The sequence below is a fragment of the Halichoerus grypus genome, chromosome 3, assembly GCF_964656455.1.
Source record: "Halichoerus grypus chromosome 3, mHalGry1.hap1.1, whole genome shotgun sequence".
Lineage (NCBI taxonomy): Eukaryota > Metazoa > Chordata > Mammalia > Carnivora > Phocidae > Halichoerus > Halichoerus grypus.
In genome coordinates this window covers 70,995,081-71,013,183 of record NC_135714.1, presented here as the reverse complement: position 1 = coordinate 71,013,183, position 18,103 = coordinate 70,995,081, and the positions used below count along the sequence as shown (strand labels likewise).

The window sequence follows — 18,103 nt, the reverse complement described above, 5'->3', positions numbered from 1 at the left end:
AATATTTTTCAAGGTATTATATTGAAACCCTGTTTCTGCATAATAGAACAAATATATTGCTTCCTAATACTTGGCTCTTCCTTAAGAGATCTGGCTACCACTTGAGGTCAGGCCTCATGGGGTTTGTGGGGGAGCCTGTTTTGCATGTTTAGGAATTGGACTTTTTTTTTTTTTTCCCCAGTGCATGTAAGGGGCGTTGTTATGCTCTGAGGAATTAATTCACTTCAGCCATCCTCAGAAGGGGACTGGTAAGCCAGAGCACTGATTCACTAATTTAAACAGTAAAGTGTTCTAATAGCCATTTACTTGTGACATTCTTCTCTCAGGTGTGAAACTGAGATCAGAGGATTCCTTGGTAAAGACAGAATTAGGATTTCAGATTAATTCAAATAATGTCTACTACATCCATAGGAATTTGTGTCAAGCTAAGCTGAATAGTTGCAAGAGCTCATCATCACCAAGACAGTGCAGGAGATAATCAGTACCATCCTCACCCTCACAGGTTTGGGTTTATTCTCAGTGGACTAAAGATCCCAAGGAAAGAAAACCTGGAGCCCCACCAAACCTAGTTCTACCCTCTTGCTGTACCTCCTGGCCTTCTGTCTCACGGTATATACATTTAAAAAAAACAGCTGACTCACATGTTGCAGCCTACTTTGTCCCCACCGAGCACTATGAACACAAGATAACTTACATTCTAAGTTGAAGTAACTCTTGTTTTCTAGACTGTGAGCTTCCACATTTCTTTGCTGTTATCTAGGGTTTCCCACGCTTCCCTGGTAAGAATCAGTGATCATCTGGGATGCTTATGTGAGGAAGGAAGGCAAGGAAAGGCTATTTTTTCCCTCCATCTGTTGAGAAATCTCTGAGGACTGGGCCTGGGAATTCCAGGTGATTCTTTGGGATATACTGATTTAGGATTGTAATAACCAGGTAAGGCCATTTTAATTTCATTATAATTTGATCTCGATCCGATCACTGTGACAACTGCATTCAAAGCCATATATTTTGTACCCACCAACACATCGGAATCACATTTAGGACTAAGTGAGCTCATTAACATCAGCCGATCTTCAAACCCTTTCTAACCTGCGGGGTCGTTCTCCCCCGGCAGCCCCACACGACAGCACTGTGGGTCTCTGAGAAGTGACAGCTGACACAGCCGCTGCTCCGCTCAAGTGACAGTTTGGCCTCCTTTCCTTGCCGGGCAACAGAAGCCGAGGCGTCATCTCAGGAACAGAGGGCTTGGCGGTACGATGTTTTTGAAAACCTCAAGCTGTTCCATCTTTTTCATTTTGTAGATGAGGAAACTTGAGTTTCAGAGGCTGTGACCCGCCAAAGGCCACACAGACTATTTTCTTGCTAAGATTTGGAACATACTGCACTATTCCTAGGGTAACTTGACAAATCACCTGCGGCGGGTCACTTGGGCACATGTGCAGAAGCCAAGATGAGCACAGAGGTCTCCAGTAGAAACCAGGGAGTTGTACTTTAAAAAAGTGTTTCAAGAGCTGTGAAGCAAATACGGGGCCTTTCTATCTCTACAGTTACTCAGGCAGATGTCCCCCCTCCCCTTCTTGTCATGTTCCACTCACCAGGTTTGTGGCCTTGATGAACTTACTTAGCTTCATCTGTATGTAACTTAGTCTCGTATGCATAAAATAGGGACTCTATTATTATCTCCCTCTGTGGAGGTGTGAAGATGAAATAAGGCAACGCATGTAAAGTGCCTAGAAGTACCCGGCTCATAGGATGCCCTCAATACATTTTAGCTATTACTGCTACATCCCACAGGACATGAACACAGGTTATTAGCATCATCCTAGTGCTGGTTCATGGATGACACACTTGGCTGGGACGAGAGCACCATCCTTCCAAACTAGAGTTCGGCAAACTATGGCCTGCAGGCCAAATCCGGCCCACTGCCTGGTTTTGTAAATAAAACTTTATTGGAACATAGTCACACGCATTTGTATTTGTATTGTCTATGGCTGCTTTTGCACTATGATGGCCAAGCAGTTGTGACAGAGACCATTACGGCCCATAAAGCCTAAAATATTTACTATCTGGCCCCTTACGGAGAGTTTGCAGGCCCCTGTAGTAAACCAAGAGCTCTTGTTCCCAGTAGTGACGGTATACAGTTACAGTGTACAGGTCTACACGCCAGTGGGCTCGGCCTCTCTCAGTATCATTCCCTGTAACCCATTTGCAGAATCGATGCGTCCTGCCCGCAGCTGTCGGCTCTACTGCACTGGGGCTCCCAAATCCTCAGGAGTGGTGGGGGGGCGGGGCGCGCGCGCACACACACACACACACACACACACACACACACACTTCTACCTGAGAATACAGTGAGGGTCCCACTGAGCCTGAAACTGTCTGCCACATACGCACTTTGAGATTTGCACACTGGGGAAAGAAAGCAGGTATCACACTGGTCATCTGTGTTAGGAGAGGCTAGACTTTACTGCGGCCTAATGGGGCAGAGAACTCACAGAGCTAATAACCTGGTGTCTCCACGCTCAGTGGTTACCCTCAGCAGGCAGGCAGAACCACCAGAGCCTGATAAAGGACGAGGGCTGTGAGCCCTCAGCAATGAGGGTGTGAGCATGGCACGGAACCGGCAACTCAGCACAGCTGAAGTATTGGCCGAGATCGAGGAAACTCTAGAAAGGGTGGGAGCGGAGATAAGAAATCGTTATGGCCTTGTGAGCAGCCCCAGCGATGGGGACTAGCGAGTTCCAGTAACCCTCCTGAATTACACTCTCTAGAGATGCTAGCTGGCCTCCCTCAAAAAGTCCAGAGTGGACTTAATGTGGGCATGAGTGGATCTGAGTGGTGCCAAGGGTGGATGAAGGAGATGCGTTTGGTGCTCTGTGGCCCATCTCCTCTGCACCTCTGATTTCGGCGGCAGCTGTGGTGGCCAGTTCCGTGAGCTCAGATCACGTTGACAGCATCCCACCTCAAGCCTGCACCACAGAGCTCTTCGCTTTGCTGCTGTGAGGTCCTCCAGAGCTGGAAGAACCTGCTTGGCCCGAGTGCAAGCATAGCCTGAAAGCGTGGGGGTGTCTAGCCCTCCACCAACAGGGACCGGGGCCGACGGATGAAACCGTGGCCTTACGTTCTTCAGACAGGGAATTATGGGAGGCATTCTGTACGGTCCTCAGAGGTGGAACTAAGCTCCCGTTGCCTCCAGAGGCACCTGCCATAACACACCTGTCTACTGGCATTTCCTCCTTTGCTGGCTCACTCTCCATCTCCTGCTCCAGTTGCCTCGTATCACCTCCCAAATAAACTATCAGGACTCAAGTCCTTGTTTCGGCTTTTCTTTTAGGACACTGAAACACATTCCCATTAATACCAGAAACAAAATAAGCATGTCTACTCTCACTGCTACTCTCCAACACAGTACTGTCCTTACTTACAAATGAGCTCCTCTTCTTCCCAGAAAACGCAAAGAACCAATACAGAATCTATACTAGAGTTAGTAAAGGAGTTCAACACGTGTGATATATGTAAGATTAATTTATAGAACATTTGTAATTTCCCTTTATTTCAGCAATAACCAACTAGAAAATATAATAGATTCTGTTCATAGTACCAATAAAACTATATTAAAAATGCATAAGAGGGGGTGGGGGGATGGGTTAGCCCGGTGATGGGTATTAAGGAGGGCACGTACTGAATGGAGCACTGGGTGTTGTACGCAAACAATGAATCATGGAACACTACATCAAAAACTAATGATGTAATGTATGGTGACTAACATAACATAATAAAATAAAAAATCAAATACAAATAAAATCTAAAAAAAAAAAAAGATAGCAGGAAGGGTAAAATGAAGGGGGGGAAATCGGACGGGGAGACGAACCATGAGAGACTATGGACTCTGAGAAACAAACTGAGGGTTCTAGAGGGGAGGGGGGTGGGGGGATGGGCTAGCCTGGTGATGGGTATTAAAGAGGGCACGTACTGAATGGAGCACTGGGTGTTATATGCAAACAATGAATCATGGAACACTACATCAAAAACTAATGATGTACTGTATGGTGATTAACATAACATTAAAAAAATAAAAAAATGCATAAATCTTTAAGAAATTTTAAGAAACACTTAAAGGACATTAAGGAAGTTCTGAATAAAGGAAGAATTGTTTCTGATAGTGTTAAGATGTCAGTTCTCCCTAAACTCATCAGTAAATTCAATGCAATTCCAATAAAATTCCGGTGGGACCTTTTTCTCTCTGTCCACTCCTGCCCCCACAGGAACCCACCAAACTTGTTTGGACACTTGCATGGAAAAATAAAGTTTCACAAAAATAGCATAGTCAATTTAGGGAAAAAAAAAAGACCTTACCACATATGAACACGTACTCTAAAGTCATAATGATAGAAGTTGTGCAAGAACATTCATAGATCAGTATGTAAAAGGCTAAAGAGTTAAAAAAACAGACATTTATACATGAAACGGAAATGACATCATGAATTAATAAGGTAAAGTAACTTATTTAATAGAGAATATTGGCAAAACTGGCTGACTGTATGGAGAAAATACCTGTGGGCCTTATACAAGGTTACTCTTACACAAAGTATTGAATGTGAAAGGTAAAACTGTAAGTTTAATAAATAAAATTTTTGACCGTACAAAGGTCTCACAACCCCCAACACAATAAGGCAAAACAAATTGATGGATTCTTTTATATAAAAACCAAGGAAATATTGACAAAGTTATCAGTTGGGTGAGAGATACTAACAAGAGTCCAAACTGATAAGGGATTAATACTTAAACCATACAAGGAACTTGATTTGTTGATTCACAAATCACCAAAAAAGGCAATGACCCAGTAGAAAAATAAGCAATGAACAAAAACATACGTGTTTCCCAGTAGATCAAAGTGTAAGATTTTAAAGGTTTGAATAGGCAACTTACCAAAAGGGAAACCCAAATGTTGAACAATTATGTGAGGGGATGTCCAACCTTAGGAATTAGGAATCCGAGAAATGCAAAATAAGATGAAACCTTACTTTCAAGCCATGCCATTAACAAAAAGTAGGCAGCCTGGTACTGATGCTGGTGAGGGTATGCATAAAACTGGTAATCTCACGCACGTAGTGGAATTGTAGACTGGTGCAGTCATTCCGGAGGGCAATCTGACAGTTCTGAATAAAACTAAATATTCATAGGGGCGCCTGGGTGGCTCAGTCGGTTAAATGTCCGACTCTTGATTTCGGCTTGGGTCATGAACTCAGGGTCCTGGGATCAAGCCCCACATTGGGCTCAGTGCGGAGTCTGCTTAAGATTCTCTCTCTCCTTCTCTCTCTGCCCCTCCCCCCTGCTCACACACACTCTCTCTAAAATAAATAAAGAAAATTAAAAAAATTTAAGTATTTATAAACCTGGCATTCAGCACTCCAACTCCTGTTATATACCCATGGAGGAACTCAGGAAAAGCCGACGAGGGAATTATGTTCAAAGATTTTGAGATAACAGGGACGCCTGGGTGGCTCAGTTGGTTAAGCGACTGCCTTCAGCTCAGGTCATGATCCTGGAGTCCCGGGATCGAGTCCCGCATCGGGCTCCCTGCTCGGCAGGGAGTCTGCTTCTCCCTCTGACCCTCCCCCCTCTCATGCTATCTCTCTCTATCTCATTCTCTCTCTCAAATCAAAAAAAAAAAAAAAAAAATCAAAAAAAAAAAAAAAAGATTTTGAGATAACAGAACTATGAGAGCCAACTCTTCACTATAGGAAACCGTAAGTAAAATGTGGGGGTTGCACAGTAGGAAACACTACACAGTCCTCAGAATCACCTCCTAGAGGTACATATTGCAGACGAAGTAATGTGTCAGTCATACTGTTCTTTGGACATAAAAAAAGAAGATGCCTTTTTCAAAGTCTAAGCCTTTACTAATGAGTCTCATGATACAAATTACCCAGCTGCTTCTCCTTAGGAAATAGACAACTATAACATCTGTTACTATCCCAAGTCTTTATTGAGAAGTAAAGTGCTCAATATTACACATTAATGAAATTCTCGATTGTCGAGAGCCTTGCATATGTAACATCTTCTTAATAATACAAATATAGAGGGGAAGATGACAGGACAGGGATGAGAACGGAGTTCTCCATGACTACAGAGAAAAAAAATCTGTAACTTAAGGGTAAAAAGAAAGAATGTTGTATAGTCTTACAGGTGGAATGAGAAACAGTATAATAATAAGTATACAAAAAGACTTTCTAGTGACCATAATTGATATATGGCACGTGGTCAATACACATGGATACCACATAATGGCTGCACTTCAAATTGAAGTTTGTTTACATGTAACAACACGGTACACAAACATAAATACACACTCAATATCCCTGGAATGCAAACTGTAGTACCTAGTAATAAAGAACTTTGTGTAGCATATTCAAAAGAAAGTAAAGATGGAAAGAAAGCCGTGAGAAATATTGTGAAAGAAACCCAATGTGTATCACTTCTATAGAAGCCAGCTTAAAAAGTTCGTTTGCTCGTGTTTTCATTGAAGATTTGACTGACATGTTCTACCAATTACATGAAACAACATGTGAATTCAGAACAAGGCACTAAAACACAGGCCTCTCTTCTATTGTTCTCCGAGTCGGAGTTAACTCACCAAACACTGCATTCTCCCTTGCTCGTCCCATTAGCTCTCAAAAGGTTACCTCATTCAACACTTTTGAAAAATAAGATCTTTATTTTTTATTGAGAAATAGACTTCTTCTCCATAAATTTGGTGAGATCCTCTCCTAAAAAAAAACCTGCTGCAAATTCAAACTTTGGCTGATACATTCTGATAATGAATTTTCAACACCAGAAACTCCTTTTGATTAAACTGAGCTCCATTTAGATTATAAATTCTAGTTTTGAAATGCAGGATCAAGAGTATCTGAGTTCTCAGGGTGCCTGAGTGGCTCAGTTGGTTAAGTCTCCAGCTCAGGCCATGATCTCAGGGCCAAGAGATGGAGCCTCATGTTGGACTCTGTGCTGAGCACGGAGCCTGCTTAAGGTTGTCTCTCTCCCTCTCCTCTGTCCCTCCCTCTCTCTCATTTAAAAAAAAAAAAAAAAGAGTATTTGAGTTCTATATTCTCAAAACAGCATAAAACTCAAACTTTAGTCTCACAATATTTATATATGAATTTCAAAACTTTAAATTCTTGTGTAAAATGAACATATTTGCTGAGTTAAAACCTTCAGTACATACTTAAAACATTTAGTAAGTTGGCCTTCCCAGATTAGTTACAACATTAAAATCAGTTGCAAATAAGCTGGGCTACCTGGGAAGAGAATATATGGACAAATCTTTATACTAAACTAATTATCAGAGTAAGTCAATCTTAGTGATAGGGCTCCTTCCAATTTTCCCATGTTATGGTTGGAGATGACATTTTAACCCACAATCAATCTTCGGTGGCTTCATGCAGCTCAGAGCAAAAATAGTGTGAACTAAGTGAAACAGTTATTCCCACAGACATTAGATATGATACAATAACCAAAAAAAAAAGCACAGTATCCAACATTTATCTTAACCATTCATACAAATTCTAGCATAATGACTACATACCCATTCTATGGTTTGGAGTTCTTTTCCAGCTCATCTTTTAGAAAAGTTTACCCCGGGAAGGTAGTTGAAACAAAAGGCTCCTTTCTTAAAAGAAAGCTATGTATTACGTCCATGAGCTCAGCCTGCGTGGGAAGGAATGCCCCTACTTTCCCTTCACACACTGGGCAAAAATGACAATACCGATGTTCGTGATTGGAAATAAAACTCAGAAGCCTCTTGATGCTTCTCTCCTCACTTTAAAGGCTACTTCATTGTCAACTGAGAAGACTCGTAGCAAGTGGGCATACCACTCCATATACTTTACAAAGACTTTTTTTCTAGACTCAATATTTACACCTAGATTTCTTACACGAGAAAAAAAAATCTTCTTTGATCCATGGGCAAGGTTTATCTAAAATAAATTAAAGTGCAGAAGACTTAACGGCTGGTCACAAAGACCAGCATCCTACGGTGGTCAGGGCATATAAAGTGTACCTGCCCTGGCAATGCAGGACGTCAGCCCCTTTCTCGCCGGTTAGGAACACATACTAGCACATGTCCTAGACGTGGATATTGGAACTCCCGTTTGCACCTGCACCTTCTATTCCTTCTGTAGACTGGGAGGAAGAAGGGCGGGAGCTTCTGGGGCGAGCTTGACCATTCAGTCCCACGGGTGTGCCTAGACCGTGACTTGTTTGGGAAGCTGCATCATCGGATTCGCAGCGCCCCAGCTCCTCCCGTACTAGCCGTTCCATCTGCTCCCTGTGGATTTCGCTGTCACGACCCAGTCTTTCATCCTAATAAAGGAAAAAAAGACCACGATGTTGGGGGTCGGGCGAAGCATACTTCTGTATTTAGAAGTTGCCCGAGGAAATTAAGGGGCCAAATTATCTGTCATTAAGTGACGCTGGCGATTTATAGCGTATACAGCAATTCTCTGAGCTACTGGAGTAACTTTTCTGCTTAATTGTACCATTCAGTGAAGGCAGAAGCATCAGTGCTTGCAGTATTAAGTAACACCTCCAGATTATCATCTGACGGCACGGATCTGCAGTTACACGGACATTTTCAAAAACTGTCTCAGATTCAAGGTTATAAAATATGACTACCCTGATACTTTACTGGGTCAGTGTTTCTGTGTCAGATGACCACTTACCTCCGCCACCCCATCCAGCAGCCTTCCCAACACTTCCCTTCTCTTCAGTTTGGCCCGCTCCATGATCTCCAGCTTCACGATCACAGCGTCAATCTTGGACACGATGCTGCCGATGGAGTGCTCCATGCGGTCCACTCGTCTCACCAGCCTGTTGGAAACCGCAGGTGAGAGGGGTCAAAGCCACCTTGTGCAGTTGGTTGCCTTTTCAGCCCATTTGCCTTTTCAAATGGAAGTGCTAAGATTTTTTTTCTTAAACAATATGATAATCTGAAACACATTCTAAGTAGTTTCAAACTTCAGCGATAAACTCATATATTGCTGATGGGAATGCTAACTGGCACAACTTCTCTGCAAGTCAACATTGTATTACAAGTCTTAAAAACATACGCTTAGCTTTTATTCAGATATTCCATTTTTTGAAAAATTTCTAAAGGAAATATGTATATGTGTGATTTTTTGGGCTACCAGCATACTCATCAGAGTTCTGCTTATTAATAGCAGTTCATTGAAAAATGGTTACAGGGCGCCTGGGTGGCTCAGTCGTTAAGCGTCTGCCTTCGGCTCAGGTCATGATCCCAGGGTCCTGGGATCGAGCCCCACATCGGGCTCCTTGCTCGGCGGGAAGCCTGCTTCTCCCTCTCCCACTCCCCCTGCTTGTATTCCCTCTCTCGCTGTGTCTCTCCCTGTCAAATAAATAAATAAAATACTAAAAAAAAAAAAAAAAAAGAAAAAGAAAAATGGTTACATTAGGGGTGCCTGGGTGGCTCAGTTGGTTAAGCAGACGCCTTGGACTCAGGTCATGATCTTGGGGTCCTGGGGTCAAGCCCCGCATTGGGCTCCTTGTTCAGTGGGGAGCCTGCTTCTCCCTCTCCCTCTGCCCCTCCCCCCACCTGTGCTCTCTTTCTCTCGCTCTCTCAAATAAATGAATCTTTAAAAAAAAAGAAAAATGGTTATTTTTATAATTAACAGAAAATTATTCAAATATGTTACTGTTCATTTATATAATGGAATTCCAAGGAGACACCAGAAATTATATGGTGATGGAATATTTAATGAAATAGTAATGTTGACAATATATTAAGTAAATAAAATAGTTAGAAAACACTGTTCACTAATGAGTGAATATTTTGAATAAAAAATTATGTAAAAGCTTTAAAAACATAGAAATAGGAGACAACCTCTGGAATGGTGGTTTGAGGGCTCTGTAGGCACTCTCCCCAGAGAAACAACCATAACTGTTAAAAATTATTTAAAATTTTTTTTCAAAATTCTGTAAATCTTTTTTTTTTTTCAAAGATTTTATTTATTTATTTGACAGAGAGAGAGAGAGAGACAGCACAAGCAGGGGCAGTGGCAGGGAGAGGGAGAAGCAGGCTCCCCTCTGAGCAGGGAGCCCGATGCGGGGCTCGATCTTAGGACCCTGGGATCATGACCTGAGCTGAAGGCAGATGCTTAACCGACTGAGCCAGCCAGGCACCCCAATTCTGTAAATCTTCTTAAGAGTACACAGCAAATGAAGAAGCATTTACTTAAGAAAATTCACTGGATTTTAGTAAGAAGAGTGAGAGTCTATGACACGTGAGCTACGGTCTGCTCCCTCTCTGTCTCCCCCAGCTCAGTGCAACAGAAGGGTCACTCCAGTTGGGTTCGGCAATGGACACAGGGCCCCCACTCCCTCCAGCTCCCAGTGGGGGCCTATGGTATCTCCCACGGAGGGGCGGGCTGCTGCATTTCTCATCTCTATGTCTCCACCTCCAAATCCATGTTGCAGAGGATCTAATCCAGGCAAGAGTGGCTGGGAGGGATGATGTCTTCTTCCACCCAACTGCCAACTGTAGGCTGGAGTTTCCATGCCAGGAGAGGAAAACTGAGAAGACTGAAGGCTGCCCTCCTAGCCCAGTGGCTTATTCATGAAACAGGGGTATCACTCGGGGAAGTAGACCACTGTCCCTGACCCTAGCTCTGAAGGAGTGGCACAGAGGTTTTGGCCGGGAGGAGAGTCAGGCCATAGAACAGAGAGCTCCAAGGCTTCCCCCAAGAGAACTGGCTTTATTTGGAACAAAGTGCTAAGCCTGAGTGCTCCTCAGAACAAATGGGGATTGTGGTGATAAGCCGTTAAGACGAGGTTGGTCACCTCATGAGATAAAAAAGATAAATTGTTTACCGGCTAGTTTATCAGAAAGAACCAGGAAAAGAGACAGCTAAGAAGACTGCTAAAGACTGGCTTCAAAAACTACCCCTGCAAAGGGGCCTGAATTGAATTGGATCAGAGTGTGGAACAGTTTATATCCCAAGGCATTACTGAAAACAACAGACCCATCAGCCAACAATTAGTGGAAGCCAAGAGGTGGAAGTAATATCAACAGAGGCGGAAGGCTTCCCAGAGAGATCAGGGAAAGACAGTGAAAGCCCTGCTAAGAGCACTATCTTTTCAAAGTGACTGTGGTGGTCATGTGGTCACTTGGTCAGGCCTGTGGTCACGTGGTCACGTGGTCAGGCCTGTGGCCTCTGAGAAGCAGCATCAGAGGCTTCACAATGTGGGGGAAACAGACTTCATTAAAAAACAAGCATGCAAACAGCAAACAGAACAAGCCTGGGGGGGGAGTAGGGGAGGAAGAAAATCAGTATTCTAAATTGCTATAATATTTATTTAATATCTCCAGTTTTCAATTAAAAAAAATGAGACATGCAAAAACACCACAAAAAAATGTGAGCCATAATACATAGAGAAAAAGGAGGCAACAGAAACTGCCTTTGAGGGGGCCCAGATAGATTTAGTAGACAAAAAGCTCAAAGTAGCTATTATAAATATATTCAAAGAACTAAAGGAAATCAGGTTTCAAAAGATATAGGACAGTATGATGACACTGTCTCATCAAATAGAGAATATCAATAAAGAGATGCAGATTATTTCAAAGAACCTAAGAGAAATTCTGGAGTTGGAAAGTACAATAAATGAAAGGAAAAAGTCACTAACAGGGTCTCAACAGTAGATTTGAGCTGGCAGGAGAAAGAATCAGCACACTTGAAGATAGATGACAGAAACTATGCAATCTGAAGAGCAGAGAGAAAAAAGAGTGAAGAAAGATGTGGGATACCAGTAAGCACCCCAACATATCTAGGATAGGAGTCCCAGAAGGAAAGGAGAGAAGGCAGCAAAAAAAATATTTGAGGACATAATAGTTGAAAACTTCCTAAATTTGATGAAAATATTATATATCCCAGCAGCTTAATGAACTCCAGCTAGGATAACTGCAAAGAAATCCACATCCAGACAGATCATGGTCAAAATACTGAAAGACAAAGACAAAGAAAATATCTTGCAAGCAGCAAGAGAAAAGTGACCCATCCCATACAAGGGAACTTCAGTAAGATCAACAGCTATCTTCTCATCAGAAATAGTGGAGACAAGAAAAAAATGAAGGAAAAATAAAAATATTCCTAGATAAAGAAAAACAGGGAATTCAAGCTAGTGGGCCTGCTTTATTTTTTATTTTTATTGTTAAAGATTTTATTTATTTATTTGAGAGAGAGAGAGAGCATGCAGAGGCTGGGGGGAGGGGTGGAGGGAGAGAGAGATGCAGACTCCCTGCTGAGCAGGGAGCCTGACATGGGGCTTGATCCGAGAACACTGAGATCATGACCTGAGCTGAAGGCACACGCCTAACCAACTGAGCCACCCAGGTGCCCCAGCAGGCCTGCTTCTATTAGAAGAGATACTAAAGGAAGTTCTTCAGGCTGAAAGCAAATGATCCAGATAGTGATTGGAATCCACATGAAAAAACAAATAGCACTGGAACATGTTATTATGTAACTGCAAAAGACAATACAAATGCATATACCTTTTCCTTTTTTTCTCTTCACTGATATCAAAAGCAACTGTGTAAGACCATACGTACACAATTGTATTGTTGGGCCTATAACACATAGGAATGTAGTAATATATTTGACAATAGCAGGACAAAGGAGGTGGGTAAGATCAAAGTTGTATTGGAATACGGAAATGACACCAGATGGTAACTTGAATCCTCAGGAACAAATGAGGAGAAGCAGAAATGGTAAGAAAAAGAATAAGCTAAATTCTATAAATATATACTTTCTCTTCTTTCTTGTCTCAGCTCTTTTAAGAGACAAAATTATTGAAGTGATCATTATAATATTGTGATACTGGATTTGTAACATATACAATAATGGCACAAAAAGGGGAGGAGTTAACAGTTATATAGGAATGATATTTCTGTATCTCCTTGGATTAAGTTAATATGAATCTGAGGTAGATTCTGATAAATTGATTTGTATATGTTAAGTCCTAGAGCAACCACTAAAAACATAACTGAAAAATGTAATGAAAAAAACTATTAAAGGAATTAAAATGTTACATTAGAAAATAGCCATTTTATTTTTTTTAAAGATTTTATTTATTTATTTGACAGAGAGAGACACAGCAAGAGACGGAACAGCAGCAGGCGGAGTGGGCTTCCGCTGAGCAGGGAGCCTGATGTGGGGCCCGATCCCAAGACCCTGGGATCATGACCTGAGCCAAAGGCAGATGCTTAATGACTAAGCCACCCAGGCACCCTGAAAGTATCCATTTTATGTAAAAGCAAGCAATAAGGGAGAAAAAGAGGAAAAAAAAGACATGAGACCTATAGAAAATGAAAAATAAAATGGTAGATGTAAGTCCAACTATATCAATGATAACATTAAATGTAAATGAAGTAAACATTCTAATCAAAGGCAGAGACTATCAGACTGGATAAAAAGACCAGATCCTACTAAATGCTGTCTACAGGTGACACACTTGAGATTCAAGGATACAAATAGGTTGGAAATGAAAGAATGGAAAAAGATGTATCATGCAAAAAGAAACAATAAAAACATTGGAGTTGCTATAGTAATATCAGACAAAAAAAGACTTTAAAACAAAAAAAAATCTTACCAGAGATAAAGTAGGACATTTTATAATGAAAACAGGGTCAATCTATTAGAAAGATGTACCAATTATAAACATATATACACCTAGCAGCAGAGTGCCAAAATACACAAAGCAAAACCTTACAGAAAGGAAGGAACAGGCAATTTAATAATAATAGTTGGAGACTTTAATATCCCACTTCCAAAAGCAGATAGAACAAATAGGCAGGACGGCAGGAAATAGATTTAAGTAACACTATAAACCAACCAGACCTAATAAATATCTATAGAACACTCCACTTAACAACAGCAGAACATATATTCTCCTCAGGTATATCTTAGGATATACCATGTGCTAAGGCCATAAAAATATAAAAAAAAAAAATAAACACATGTAAATGGCGATACAAACACCAAAATGTTAATTGGCATTTCGGTTTAGTGGGAATGGGAAAGATCTTAATGTTTTGTTTTTATTTGCTGATTTTCCTATAAGGAATACAGTACTTTTATCAAAAGAAAAAAACACCATTAAAAGTTATAAAAAAAAAAAAAGAACTGATGATTAGTAATGGAAAGGATCAAATTGTGAGAGGTAGGAGAAGCGGCTTGGTCTCATTTGAACTCGTCAGCCCAAATTCTGCCAATTCCTTAATACTTACACTTGAAATTCTTCATAAGAAACCCCACTGGAGATGCTTCCCCTCCTTCTGGAGCTATGCCCACTGTCTTCATCATCATCCTCCTCAGAGTCATCCAGGCTTCGTGGGAAACTTCGGCTACTCATGGGACGTGGTAAAGAGCTGTGGTCCAGATCCAGGTCCTCCTGAAGAACATGGGGTCACTGAGTGAGGAGCAAGAACACCTAGTCCCCACAGAGCTTCACTGTGGGCTTAGGCAGATGGGAAATGGGCATGTACCATTCAACACCAGACTGTGATTCCCACACTTCCAATTCATGGACTGGCAAATTTTCAAAACAAATTTTAATGACCAGCAAGGAATTGCTAACTTGTTTGGACAAGGAAGAACATTAAAAATAGAACAACAACAAAAAAAGTAAATGAAGAAATATATTATCACCTTTTCATAAAAAAATACATTTAATAACTACAAAGTAGGAAGGATATAATCTTAGAAGAAATACAGCCTTGTGTAAGGTGATTTTACTCACTGTCTTCTTGTTCACATTTCACTATACCTGGTAAAGTTTCCCACCTACCGACACAGTTCTGTGGAGCAGTTTAGAGACCGCTGTTCTATACTATCTCCTTATAGAAAAGGGATTTTTGTATAGAGTATTCACCTATATTCTCTGTACCTCAATTACCACGGATATTTTTGTATAACCATTTATTTTTTGTTTGTTTAACCATTTATTTTTGAAGTTAATGTTAAAAGCTTTTAATTATCCTTTCTGATTATAAAAGACCATTTCATAGTAAGTATTCAAACGGAAGGCAGCTGCTAGTTTTGTTTTACTATAAATGTTAATTTATAGAGCAACTAACTTTATATCCCCTGAGAAATCTCTTCCCCACTCTCACGGACACTATGAAGTGTGTAACTCCTAGGTTTCCCTTTTTAAGCTGATGACCAGAAAGCTTAGGGCCAAATTTGTAGCTCAGTCTTTAACAAGCATGTATATATTTTTATGGAATGCATTTTTAGCTTCATAGTCTAGTTTTATATTTCACTTTTGTTTTACCTCATTTTTTCATTTTGATTTTTTTACATTTATGCCAATATATATGTAATATATTTTTACATATTGTTGTTATATATCCTTTTTGGAATATGCTGGGTACTACTACATAAATTGACGGAGACAGAGACAGAGAAAGAGGCAGAAAGACAGAGAGACTCTCAGTAATCCACTACTTAGCATGGTGTCTGAAACACAGTGAGGGCTGAATCAAATCATGTTCTCCTACACTAGACCCACCCTCTCTTTTTCCAAGTCGTCTCTCATCTGCTGATGTTCATGTTCGGTCAGTTCTTGATCTCCATCTTGGTCATATTTTGTGAATATTGCCTCTATCTCTGCATCAGTATGGCCCTTCCTGAAATTATTGAGAGGTTACAGATGAAATCATTCATGTACATGGTCCAGTGCAAACACAGAGACATCAAGATGCAGGAAGAAAGGAGAAACTGCTGAATCATCCCTCCTCTTGGGATATGTTCCAGAAAGACACCTCCTCTGAAAAAATAGTGTCTCTCTGAGTACTCGGGCCAGAAATATCCTTATCACCAAGAACTTATCTCTATATAGGAATTTCCCAGGGCCTCAGAAAGTGTGATTCTCACCCTTTGAGATCTTGTCGAAGTTCATCAAAGTTTAACTTGCCTCCCCCTTGCCTCAGACTCTCAGAAATGTCATCCACAGCATTTTTTTTCAGTTTTAGTTTGACCAAGGCTTTATGGTAGCCCTGTTGAAAAGAAAAGATTGGGTTTAGTTTACTCTCTTTTTGCATGTGCTTTACCATCCATTTACACTAGTAACTACTAGTGTAGACCTTATTTTGCACAGTAGTGCAGGGCTGTCAAAATGACCTTGCAAGCCCGAACTGTGCAAGTGATGTTAATAATCAACAGGAAAAATTATGATTGCTCCATGACCTTTAAAACATCTTATCAGGGGCGCCTGTCTGGCTCAGTCAGAAAAGCATGTGACTCTTGATCTCGAGGTCATGAGTCGGAGCCCCACGTTAGGTATAGGGATTATTTAAATAAACTTAAAAAAAAATAACTTTTCATCAAAGCATTAAAAACTCCCTTGGTATCAGTTATAAATTTACAGGGAAATTAAAAAAAAACAGTAAAATGAATATTTATTTGTAAAAATTTTATCCAGAGTAGTTTGAATAGTGCTTCCCTTCTCCTTGTATAACGGATATGGAGGACACCTCTTTTCTATGTCTTGAGGAACTTTGATAATCCTTTCTTTATATGGATCAGCTCCCAACATTTTATCCTTTGCCCTTCCAGTGTTGTAAAATATCTCCAGAGTTCCTTGAATGTGACATTGTTTGCCAGCGTCACTTCCTTGGAGACTGTCGGGACTTCCCATCACAACCACTACTCTCATTCATGTTGATAAACTTGCCTTCACTAAGTTCTTTGACTGCATATCTATCTTTCCACAGATATTCAAGATCTTGAAGGGTAGCTGTGCCAACATTCCCATGGCCAGCTACCTATTCTAGAACTCTCTTACATTTGTTTTGAACTTCACTTTCAGTGTTATCAGTCTTTGTTTCTTTGCTCGGCTTTCATCTTTGCTGGCCCATTCTCCCTTTCAGATATGCACTCTTGTAACACATCACGTGGGGGTTTCTCACAGGGAGAGAGAGAAGCAACACAACTACATGTTTTGTGTCTGCACTAAACAGCAGGTGCTCCGTGACCTAGCCTAGACCTTGTAAGAAGGGGTGTTGTCCCTCACTGGTTAGGATACACATCCGTTACTTATGTAACAATTTGTAGACTGAAGAGCTAGCAGTGAAGTTTCTATGTTATGCTATTACAGTTAATATACTGTGATAACTGAAATGTTCTGTGACAACTGGAAGTTTGTACTTTATACTATTATTCTCAGTCAAGATACTGTGACAACTGAAATAGGAACTGTGTGGAGAGGCTGGTGTTATTTAACATGAAATAATTGAAATCTGTGCATCTCAGAACCAAAGTGCAAAGGACTGCTTGTATACACCTTGGAGATTTGCTAACATGTAATATATTGTTCTGCAAAATTCAGGATAACCCAAATCTTAAGGTCCCATCCAAGGGGTTTTGTTTTAAGAACTGGAAGTTCTCTGTTCCAACATGATTCACAGACAACACAGTCTTAGGACTTGAACCAACAGAAAAAGATCACACAGTCAAGGAGCTACGGGTATCTTAGTAAAATGATGTTAGGGAACAGGCTGTGTACTTCAGATGTAGTTATTTTTTGTTGCTTAAGTTTTATACTTTAAACCAAATAAAGAAGTCACATCGAGAAGAACAAAGCTACCCAACTTTCCTGTCCTGCCCTTCCATTTATTTAACAACTTCCTGAGAAGGTGCGTAAGTGAAAGTTCTCAGGCCCTTACTCTGTGGCCTTTTTCCTTTGACTATTTTAAAACTTCCTTGGAAGGTCAAGGATAAAGGGTGAACTACAAAATATTTGCTTCTAAAACTTTTTTAAAATTGTATTTGAGATAGAAAAAGTGGAAATGTCTTCATATTCTTGTCTTTCAGTTTATTCTGAACTCTGGATCTGCAAGGGGCAGCCAACTAGAGGTGTCCTCAAAATAAGTAAAGGTAAAACCAGCAGCTCATCTCTTAAAGAGTCAAAAGAGATTGTGGAGAATTTAATTCTAGGGCATTAAATGATTTCCAGAATTTAAGTCCAGGCTAGCAGCATACCCATCTCTAGCTCTAAGACAGAGAACATTTAAATTATTCCTGAAATGTAGCAA

The 18,103-nt window shown here is 40.7% G+C and overlaps 1 protein-coding gene across 1 annotated transcript in view; it reads right to left on the bottom strand.

Annotated features, from left to right (window-relative positions):
• Positions 1-5,970: 5,970 nt before the first annotated feature.
• The window catches only part of PKD2 (polycystin 2, transient receptor potential cation channel), a 54,423-nt gene continuing 42,290 nt past the window's right edge, over positions 5,971-18,103 (bottom strand). The window contains exons 11-15 of the mRNA XM_078068940.1: positions 15,945-16,066; positions 15,580-15,697; positions 14,297-14,460; positions 8,721-8,868; positions 5,971-8,361 (exon numbers count right to left, since the gene is read on the bottom strand). Coding sequence (XP_077925066.1) covers positions 8,125-8,361; positions 8,721-8,868; positions 14,297-14,460; positions 15,580-15,697; positions 15,945-16,066 — 789 coding nt within the window. The 3' untranslated portion in view covers positions 5,971-8,124. The remainder of the gene's footprint in view (positions 8,362-8,720; positions 8,869-14,296; positions 14,461-15,579; positions 15,698-15,944; positions 16,067-18,103) is intronic.